This window comes from Corvus brachyrhynchos, unplaced genomic scaffold, assembly GCF_000691975.1.
Source record: "Corvus brachyrhynchos isolate BGI_N302 unplaced genomic scaffold, ASM69197v1 scaffold5, whole genome shotgun sequence".
Classification (NCBI taxonomy): Eukaryota; Metazoa; Chordata; class Aves; order Passeriformes; family Corvidae; genus Corvus; species Corvus brachyrhynchos.
Window position 1 is genome coordinate 11,759,834 of NW_008238321.1, and position 11,098 is coordinate 11,770,931.

Below are 11,098 nucleotides of genomic sequence, written 5' to 3' on the forward strand. Positions count from 1 at the left end.
TCATTTCCATGGCTGTTTATTCACCTGATGTGTCAGAGCATCAGTACCTTCATTAGTCACATGCACTTTAGCAATTCAAAAAACTCAAATGCTAGTTTAATGACAAACAGTGAGCTTAAGCTTCCATTCAAACCCCTTGGCTCTGCACGTTTTGGTTGGGCTCAGCTGACACATCCTTACACTGGTGTATCAGGATTAGGGTAGGGAGCCTGTATTTAGACTTTTTTCTCTGAAGAATTAAGCAGTGTGTGCAATCATGTTAATATTTTCTTTCGCTTTTTTTTATGTAATCCCCCTTTTCCTAGGCTAAAGGAGTTCTGTTTTGTGTCTTCCTGGCAGCAGTAAATTTGCAAAGCTACCACTGACAGAACAATGGCATTTTACTGGTTACTTCCCACATGAGGCATTCCCAGGAAATAATTATATGGGAATAGAGACCTTTGTGGACCGGAGCCATAAATGGTAGTGAGAAACTGGGCCAGCCAGTACCTGTCATACTGATTCACTCTTCTTATTTTCTTGTACTTTCTCATCTGCTTGTACTTTTTTCACTCTTATAAGTGCATTCCAGGGGGAGGGACTGTCAGTCTGTTCTGCACAGGAACAGTTCTAACTTCAAGTAGACAGGAATTATTTATTTGTCATTGTTTATTAGAGCTTGGAGAGTTTTAAATGAGTTGGTGAGCTCAGAAATGAGATCTCATTGATTTCTCCCACTGTAAAAGGAAATACACAAATGCCTGCTTCAAATTTGCTTTCTTTTGCCACTATTATTGTCAGGCTGGAATAGGTTGTCCTTAAAGTGCTGAGGACTCTGCTTAGGTAGTGTCCAGTACAGTGTGGCTCTTGTCCAAGCTTGGTCTCAATGGTACTTCCAGCCTGAAGGACGGAGGGCTCCCCTAACTTCCCTGAAGAGAATGTGTCAACAGCCTGGTAAAATCAAAGGACTGAAAGGGAGCCAAAACAACTGGTAGCCCATGAAAGGAAAATTAATTTCACTTTACTTCCATTCATGAGGCACCTGTGAAAGAGAAATACCCTTCAAACTTAGGAGACTTGGAGATACTTTCTTTTACTAAAGTTGGGGTTCTGTCCATAATGTAAGAGTTAAAACCTAACACTAAAATTAAAGTAATTGTTGAGAAAGCCAGTGTGCTGATTATGCTGAAAAGCTGACCATGTGAAAACACACAGTGAGGACACCAAAGCATCCTAAGCTTGTTCCCATAGTGATACCCTGAAGCGAGAGTTTTCAACCAGTCCATACATGGGAACCTGAGGAAGCCAACACTGGAATGTTTCACTCAGAGTTGTATAATGGCATTCCAAACTTTGCATTTCACATCCACACCCTCTCCAAAGGAAGGGGGAAAAATGCTGACATAGAGGCTCTAGGCCACTCCTCTGCAGTTTGCAAAAAGGAGGAGGAGTAGTGGCACTTCTGCTTTCTCTTTGCTACTGTCCATTCAGAAACAAAACTTCCCCATAAGGGTACTATGACACTGGAACTCTCCTCCAGGGACAGCAGGCAGAGCAGGGACCAGAGAGGAAGGAGAGCAGCTGCATGGTGCAGTGACTGTATTCCCACTGGCATTCAGAAGCTCTGGAGGAACTGGGTCTGCTTGACTCTCCCAGACTGCCTTGATTTTGGCTGACCTTACACAAGGCACTGTCTTGAGTCATAGCCGAGCTCACAGAATCCTCAAACCACCAGAGAACGCTGCTACAGATGAACAGAGGTTGAAATCCTGCTGCAGTTTGTCCTAGTGTCAAAGTAATCTTTGTATCACACCTCCTTAAAAAGTGTTACTTTTATTGCCAAGTCAGTGGTTGAAATGTAATAAATACTAGAGCAACCTTATCCATCATACATAATGGATCAGTTGGCTTTTTGGCCTCAGGAAATGTGTGAGCAAGTGACCACACCATTCACAGTTGTGCACACAAATCACCTGGATTGCAGTTCACAGCTTAAAGGATGTGATTACACATCACAGCTTAAAGGGTGGGTTATGAAACTTCATCGTGGGATTTCAGGTATATTGGCTTAGAAATCTTCCTTAACTTTTCCTGGTGTCGCAATGTACGGCCTTGTTTATGGGCAAGGCCCATGGGAGGCAGATGGATCTGGAAAAGAAAATCCCACCAGTTAGGTGCATATTGGGAAGAAAAAGGCAGCATGTATACAAACTAAGTTTCACTGAGTTTTAAATAATTTCTTCACACTTTGGAGAGGGTAACTCTATTGTCTCAAGCCAGGTTATTAGATTTCTAGGCGGAGCACTCTCTGAGGAGTGGTGTAACTTTCAGGCCCTAATTTTTGTGTTTATTAAAATCCTATACATTTTAGGCCTTAATAAAATCCTAGATATGCTAGGCCTTAGTAACTTTGTTTTGTAGTTTGATATCAGACTGCAATGATACTTAATGAAATAGGTTTGCTGACAATGTTCCAGAAGAGTAAGAACTAGAAACCCTAAAAATTCTTGAGTAGATGTCTTGAATCACTATGTGATTTATTCATACCTACTTAACAAGTCACAAAATAACTCCAAACTGTATGTATTGAAAGCCTGCCTTCTTACTCTCATGATTATATATATGGCACATTAAAATGCACAATCAATGTCATTGACTCCATAAGCAGAAGGAGCAATAGGTGACAGACTCTTCCTTTGTGATTGACAAGGTCTTTATATTTCAAGACTGTTCAGGGGAATCATGCAACTGTAACCCCCCTAAATGACTGAAAAATGTAGGTGGTGGCAGTCAGGTGTTACTGTTGCTGAGGCTGTCATCCTGCAAGATGGGTGTTTAGGTGCAAATAGTAGTACAAGCACTGACTAAAGCAGCAGTAGAGATTTCTATATTCATCGGTCAGAGAAGACTAGCTAAATATTCAGAGGCCTTGGGAATTTAGCTCATGAAACTCCATTTAGGCTTTGACTCCTTGTTTTGAGAAGAAATCCTCCACTTTACAGTGAAAGAGAACATCTCAATGTACATTTGGCTCTGCTTTAGTACACATTTAAATGCCAACTCATCTAAAAATGCAGTGCAGTGAGAGTGATGTAAACTGATGGTTTTGTTGTACAGGGAAAGCTCAGTGGGTATCAGTGAAGACTTTGTATTTATACTCACAGGTCTCGGGTAGGGGATGTTATAGTGAAGTCCAATTTCTATTCTTGCCTCACATTCTTCCATGCACTGCTTAATCAGCTTTGGATCTGTTACCTGCAATCATACAAACAAGCGTTTTATACGAGTACAGTAATTAGCAATTGGAAGCTCAAGTGTAAATGATGCACAGCACGTGGCTTTCCTTAGCTTATTTTGGCAATGCCAAGGATACAATGATTCTATTTTTCACATCCATAAAAGGTAACATTGATATTTCCTTGACTCAACAGTTCTGGGCTTGATGGTGCTGAATGTTAAGGCCCAGAGGCTGTCAGGACTGAGGCTAAAGATGGAGTTTTTTACCCAAACATGGTATTTTCTCTGTAAAAAGACAATACACATGTAAACTACTACTACATCTATGAAAAAACCACACTCACCGATTTTTCACTCTGCAAAGTCACTAGAGGAGAAAGGAAAGACACTGCTTGGTGTACATTCTGTTATCATCCTATCCAGAAACTCCCTCTGAAGTCAGAAATGTGGTGTGAATTATGACTTAAATTCATTTTTTTGATTTTGCATTACTTCAATTTAGTCCCAGACCAGTATGGGATATAAATAAGTGCTGTGATCTTGAATTACAAGAAGGGCCTTTGATTACCAGGGTTTGAAATTTCTTCCTTAAGAAAAAAATTAAAGTGCTTCTTTTAAAAGAAGTGCCAATAATTGCTGCTTTGAGAAGAAAAAAAGAAGCTGCTGAGCTCTGTTTGCCATTGCATGGGTAATGATACACTTAGCTAACTTTGTAAAGATCAAAAGCTGCTTCAATTACACAGGCAGTATCTTTGGAATTTCATTTTTTCTTGGCACTTTTTTACTGAAAAAAGACCTTTTAGACTTCTACAGTAGTTAATGAAGAGCTGAAATGGTTTGAGTTTTCTCAGGGATGAAATTTAAACTGTAACCCAAATATGCCAGCATTTAAGGTGAATGAAATTTTGGGAATTCAAGCCTTATATTCCTATCTTAACATCCAACCACAGAGTGCTAAGAGCAAGAGAAGAGTCATTCGGAAATTCAAAACCATAAGGACACTCACATTTTTGTTTTTTCGGAATAACGTTCTGGCTTCATTTCTTATGTACTCTTTCTCTCTCATGGTTTCCTCTATCTGTCCTGATGCCGACTGCCAGGTTTTGGCTATTTGCAAAACCTTGCGGTAAAGGCCAAGAACTTCTTGTCGAGTTGCTGGTGTCATCTATAAAGACAAGACAAACCCCCAACATATGCATGAACATCTGAGATGCCAAAAGGCCAGCAAGCAGGACATTTTTTCACACCATTAAATTAGTTTAAAAATATTTCCGCCATCCAAAGACATGCTGAGCTATATGAAAAACCCCTGAAATAGCTGTAAACAATAATTAGCTGTTGAAAGCTGAAGACTCAGTCCAGCAAAGTATTTATACAGATACTTAAATCCGTCTCCATTCAAACAACTTGAGCTCTTGCTTAAAGTTAAGCACTTGGTTTAGTGCTTTGCTGAATCAAGGCTGCTACAAGAATGCCTGGGTTCTGTTTCACTCACGTTTTGCAACAGACATTGGGCAAGTCACCGAAACTCTACGCATCCCCCTTCCTGAGACATTGTTGTACCAATGCTGACCCTATCTTTGCAAATCTGTGAATGAAATACATGATAAAACCACCACAACATTGCTGAAAACTTGTACAGGCTTCAGGGGCTGAGAAGCTTATTTGTGATACCATGACAGTAGGCAGTAATGATTCAGCTGGAGTCTGATGTGATGAAAAGGTGATGAAAGCTATTTTATCTAAGCACTCAGGAGAGGCAGACTAACTGTGGATTTAGAAAAGTTCTGAATGTCTTTATTTTCAGAGAGCTGTGTACCTGCTGAGCCCACTGAATCAGCCTCCAGGTGTGATAAGACTATTTGTCAGAAGAAAGAATGAAATTTATTCTTGTTTTATGTAAATGAGTATTTTATCATATAAGTGGTTACACTATTTCATGACAGACCACAAATATCCCTGAGACAAATCCACTTCTGGATAACAACATTTCTGCCATGAATTAAATTAACAGAAGGGGCACTGCAGCTGTCAAAGGTACCTTACTGTCCCAAAGGAAGGTGCAGCAGCACTGCCAAGTAAGAACATGGACGCAATGAGGAACAAGTGTCAGGGACAGGACATTATCTGACTATCAGGATCCATTTGCCAGCCTGGAGCTCTAATTACTGTGGGTGAATCTACCCTGAAATCAGACCCGTGTGCTGGGAATGGACAGTTTGGAGCAGAGTAATTCAGACAGCCTCACCTTCCCTCTGGAGGGAGCGCTCTCCTGGCCATGAGGAAAAGCTGCTTCCTAATGCAGCACCCAAACTACCGTGGGAAGTTTGGCAGTGTGCTGTGGCTCAAATCCCTGCAGTCTGTGGCAATTCCTGAATTCTGGGTTGTAGAAGAGGGGCTTGAGCCAAAGGCTTCTCAGGCTGTACTGTTCTCGAGCTGCTGCCTCCAGTACAGTGGCCAGAACAGGCCTCCTGTGGCTCCAGACACTCACACCCTTTTTCCCTCACCAAAGCTGGAATGACAGATACTAACCTGAACACAGGATTTGGCTCATGGTTCTTTTTCATTAGAAATCCTAGCTTTAACTGTTGCTGTGATCTAAAGACCTTTCGTGGTTTCAAGAACTGTTTTCCTCTGATTCTTAATAGAGAACATTTTTGTGTTGCTGTTTGTATTTTAACATGTTTAACCAACCATATATTTTTCCCCCAGATAGGAAATTATTCTTCCTACACAGCAGAAAGTACTTCTAGTAAATGTTTATGGTATTTCTAGGAAATAAATTCCACAATAATATAATGAGGTAGTCTCAGCTCATCAAACACTTTGGAGTAAGTGCTTTGCTTTATCCACTCTAGAGCTCATTTCAGGCAATGAAATCAGTCAGACACGAAGGCACAGGTGAACATGTATCTGACAAATCACTGCGTCCCCCTGTTAGGTGCATATTTTGTACAGAAAAGAAACAGTTCAGTTACAAGCGTTAACCTAGCACCAAGCTGAGTCCCAAATCCTGGCCTCACCCCTCTGTTTTGATCTGAAGGTGTCACCTCTGAGAAGCTGGTAACAGCTTAGGTTTTAATGTAATCTATAAAGAAAATAAAAGGAACAATGCCGGGGTATGTTTAAATGTTTAAAATACAGATTTCAATTCTGATCTATGCATCAGACAATTACTAAGGTAACAACTTGGGACAGCACATGCCCTCTGTTCAGAGCTGACCTTGGATTTTAAACATACCAATATAAAGATTTTATTGAAAAGTTTAGAACCAACAATTATTTCCCCCACTTCCCCCCCCCCCCCCCACAAGTTACTCTTTTGTCCTTTAACTTCTCCATGCTGGAATTGCTACAGAACTGTGTAGCCCCCCATCTAGGCATGGGCTGCACTTCTGCATTCTTGCTCTCCTTCCCACGTATGCTGGATGATGTAAAAGACATGAAGCAGCTATTCCTGTATACTCGGCAACCAGCTGCTCCCAGGGCTCATTTAGTCAACAATTCTTAACATTACAGACCTGCTCATAAGCCATTTCTGCAAAGATACATAAATGAAGCTATGAGGAGCCCTTTACAGATCAAGGACCTCTGTCAATGACAGGAAAGGCTGAGAGCAAATAAGACAGAATTCAAAGCCTGGGTCAGATTCTGATCTGAGTGGGAGTATAAATAGGGAGTAATTCCACTGAGAGCAGAATTACTTCCAACTTAAAATGTTGTAAACGAGATTGGAATTTTTCCTTTGGTATAAACAGAGCCCACACTGACAGAAATGTAAGTGATGGTACAAGTCATGTATCAGGTATAATTTCATCAAGTGACACTACTTGTATTAGTTTTGTGGGTGTGCAAAATGATTCTGAGTGGGATAGAAAGGAAGATAAGGGAGGCTTTCATGTCCTTGTAGTTACTCATCTTGCAACTTACATCTTTGGCATTTAAATCATAATTATATTTCACATCTCTGGAATGCTAAGTGGATGTTACACCACTTTCCCACTAACACCCATCTTGTGGTAGTCACACCCATTGTTTAACTTCTACCACCCTTCATTTTAGTACAGAATGCAGCCCACAGAGGTTAACCACAGGCGTTTCTGTCAAAAAGTACAGGGCTATTGTATTAGCTGAGCAAATTTCGGGTGTTTACTGCCACAAAGCAAACCAGGAGAGGTCAAAGGTAGGTGTGTCCGCACAGCCGAGTCAGTGGGGAAAAGCGGGATCGCAGTTTGGAGCCCAGTGTCGGAACCGGGGCTGTGGAGGGAAGCCAAGCGCTGCCTCCCAAACAAGCCCAGCTGGAGGCTGGGGCAGAGCCCGACGGCGCAGGCTGGTAACGCTCCCTCGGTCTCCACGCAAACCCCTCCTACCCGTGCGCACATCCAGCACCTGAAACATCCCATTGCCTCCAAACTCCGAAGGAGATTTGAGCAGTTAATGACTTACTGCAGGGTGAAGATGCAAAGTTTTTTCACTGTTAATTAAAACAAATAGTCCCTTAGACTATAAAAAGCAGGAAGTTTTTCTTTCAGGAAACAAATAAACATTCCTTTGGATTTTTAAATGGTTGACGCAAAAGTTCAATAATCTGAATAATCAATGAAACAGCAGCCTTATTTTACTATTTGCAGGCTTGTCTAGAATTTAAATTAAACGTTCATATAAAAATAATAAAAGGAATCTGCCAGCTGCACTATACAATGACCCCAACAGTGCAGTGTCAAAGCACAGCTCGGACAGAAGACAGGCTGCACCAAGACTGACTGCAGATCCAGGAGCAGCTAAATCACAGGTGCTTTCCAGCGAGGGATGCTTGGCTGGGAACGCATGTCCAGCACCCTCCTCCTCTGCCCAGCTCCTTTGCTGAAGCTGTAAGCCTATTTTATTTCATCCTTTCTTCTCAAGTCAAGCATCAGCCACTCACTTTAAGCATAAAATCTGCCAGCAGTGAGTACATAGAGAGTTTTAGAAAATAAAGGGTGAAAGGAAGAGCCCATGGAAAAAAAAGGATATTTTAAAACAATTGATCTCTTCTTTCAGATCCCAGCTAACTGGGCCACACGTTAGTAACACACACCTAGCGCTGGTGCTGAAACTGGATTTGCTCAGGGGTGGTGGGGAACAAAACCCTGCATGAAATAATGTGAAAAGGCAGCTTTGAACTTCTCAGATGTAAAATGTTTTCTTTAGGAGCAATACAACTTCTATTTGACAGCTGGTTTGCTAGTGGCAAGGAGTCTAAAGACACAGTGACAAACTGCTGGGCTGACTGCCTTCCAAATTAAGCTGTGGTCACATCTCTGCTATGGAAGTAAATTCTGTCGTTCAAGACCATGGTGTATCAACACTGTAGTAGGGAACACCACCATGTTCCATACTGTGTGCCCGTAAGACAATCCTCCCTGTATCCCAATCCATAGCTGCTATTTTCAAATGCACTCTTTGGCTAACGTTTATTTAAATAGATGCAGAAAAGTTCATATATCTGGGGGTTTTTAAAGAGCTAAATGATGCCACTTAGCTAAAAAGTGACCTGCAGTCTCTCTCCTGCTGCTAATGCAGCAGATAATCAATCATTCCTTTCAGAGCTCTCCACAGCAACGAGAGGTCAGTAATCCATATTCACCTTTCATGCAAGTCTGCCAAAATGAGTCTGTGGTTCCTAAGGCAGCAGTGGATTTGGGCTGTCATTTCCTTGAGGGACAACAACAGAGACAATGAGTTCTGTGGCACAGGGGGCAGAGAAGGGGTCACAGATTCCTGTGATAGCTGGGTAGGTCACATGCCTTCCAGCAATATTAAGTAAGTTTCAAAATCTATTTTCCACAAAAGTAATTTTGTCTTCTTTTACTCAAATCAGTGACTCAGCGGCCTGTGACAGCACCCTGCAAACGCTGACCACACGTGGCTGCCGTATGTACCTGGCAAAGTGAAAACTTCATTTGATTTTCATTCTTGATGGAACATTCATAACTTTTTTTTAAGATTCAGAAAAAACCAAATCATAGCAAAGCATCGATCACAGCTAAAGTATTCCATCTCCACATGGTGAAAAGTGACTAGAATGAAAGATCACGAATTCTTCCATGATGGTGTTACATCCTCATTTCTACCAGTGACACAAGCCTGTAAACTTCCAGACATTCCCATCAATTTGACTCAAAGATTTATTTCTCACTGTTTCCATCTACAAGCTGCAATCACAAATATATGCAGATTTGGTGAAAAAGAATGAAGCTACTGAATCAAGATATTCAGTAATAGTATCTGAAAGCAGAGTGACTTTCACAGGGTTTAGGATTTTGTCATGCCAGTGTCTTTCTGCTGGCAAACTGAAGTGATCTGAAACCCTGATCTACACCTCTGAACCAGACTCCCTAAGTCAATTGCACTCACATTGTTCATCAACTGGGATGGGAACTCTGCTGTTCTATCTGTGCCTCAGATTTCCGACTGAACTTGGATCTCTTTTAAGCTTGCTCTTGCATATGGACCAGTCTTTTGATCAGAAAAATCAAACTGCTTGCAAAGAGAATATAATTAAATAGTAAAAGCAAGGACATGGATTTTATCACTGTTTCCTATGTCAGTTCAAATAAGCCAATTTGCACAAAATTAGGATTCTACAACGTTCTTTTCACTTGAATAAATGAAAGTGGAAACCCTTAACTAGTTCCTTTTGACCACTGAGTTTTTATTCTCTTGGTCTGAGGTGGTCGAAGCATTATCTAATTTTAGTAGGACATACAGACTCTTGCTCTGGGAGTGCCTCCTGTACAGGAGCCTCAGCAAGAACAGAAATGCTGACTTAGACTGTGGGAAGGGGGAAGGGAAACAAACAAAAAAAATTGCTTTACTTATTTCTTAGTTTTCTCATGAAAAGCACACAGTGTCCAGGTAAAATCTAAAGCAATATGAACTTGTCTCTAGTCTTGTCAACAACTCTGTTGTTTATGCTTTCATACCATTTTCTCCTCCTGTGTGTTTAGTTCTCTGTTACTTACAAGCAGAGAAAGATTTTAATGCAGTGCAAGAAATTTAGCAGAGAAAATGAATTCTCAGCTATCCTTGGATGGCCTTGCTTATATAATATAGAAGCATACAGAAATATAACAACATGGACACAAGCTCCAGTATAGATTTATGCACCTTATTCATACCTTGGCTTCCAGCCAAATGCAACTGAATGCATGAATAGAAATATTTCCCAGCATTGGAAACACTCCCAAGCTTAAGAACAGGTATAAATATTAATGCTAGCAGAGACAAAATCCACTCTGACTTCCCTGACCCTTTTCTAACTTCATTCTGAGGGTCACTCAATGAAACTCATTGATAGACATGATTTTTGGTTGCTATTTGAGAACCACAGCAGGGCTGTGGGATGAAGGGCTACGGGACACAGAACCAGGCGAGTTGGGAAAGACCTCTGAGCCCATCGAGTCCAATCTGCAACCAAACACCGCCTTGTCAACCAGACCATGGCACTGAGTGCTGCGTCCAGTCTTTCCTTAAACACCTCCAGGGATGGTGACTCCACCACCAAACTGGGCAGCCCATTCCCATGTCTAATCCCCTTTTCCATGAAGTTCTTCCTAGTGTCCAATCTAAACCTCCCTTGGCACAGCTTAAGACGCTGCCTTCTCCTCCTGTGGGCACTGAGCGCCGTGGGTCACTGAGCGCTGTGGGTCACTGAGCCCTGTGGGCACTGAGGGCTGTGGGTCACTGAGCCCTGTGGGGCACTGAGCCCTGTGGGCACTGAGCGCTGTGGGGCACTGAGCGCTGTGGGCACTGAGCGCTGTGGGTCACTGCGGGCTGTGGGTCACTGAGCGCTGTGGGTCACTGAGCCCTGTGGGTCACTGAGCGCTGTGGGGCACTGAGC

At 41.9% G+C, this 11,098-nt stretch overlaps 1 protein-coding gene across 1 annotated transcript; it reads right to left on the minus strand.

Annotated features, from left to right (window-relative positions):
* On the minus strand, positions 1 to 4,383 carry LYRM1 (LYR motif containing 1). Its single transcript, XM_017734182.1, has 3 exons — positions 4,223 to 4,383; positions 3,142 to 3,234; positions 1 to 2,127 (listed from the first exon to the last, which is right to left on the minus strand). Exons 1-3 carry the CDS (start codon positions 4,379 to 4,381, stop codon positions 2,011 to 2,013), a joined length of 369 nt encoding a protein of 122 aa, XP_017589671.1. The 5' UTR covers positions 4,382 to 4,383; the 3' UTR covers positions 1 to 2,010.
* Positions 4,384 to 11,098: the final 6,715 nt, after the last annotated feature.

Bases quoted from the DNA above. Each gene is read 5' to 3' on its own strand.
- LYRM1 (XM_017734182.1), bottom strand. From the start codon at position 4,381: ATGACACCAGCAACTCGACAAGAAGTTCTTGGCCTTTACCGCAAGGTT. The intron at 3,235-4,222 runs GTGAGTGTCCTT...GTATGATTGCAG, and splicing joins TATTCCGAAAAAACAAAAAT to GTAACAGATCCAAAGCTGAT. The intron at 2,128-3,141 runs GTGAGTATAAAT...TTTCTTTTCCAG, and splicing joins ACATCCCCTACCCGAGACCT to ATCCATCTGCCTCCCATGGG.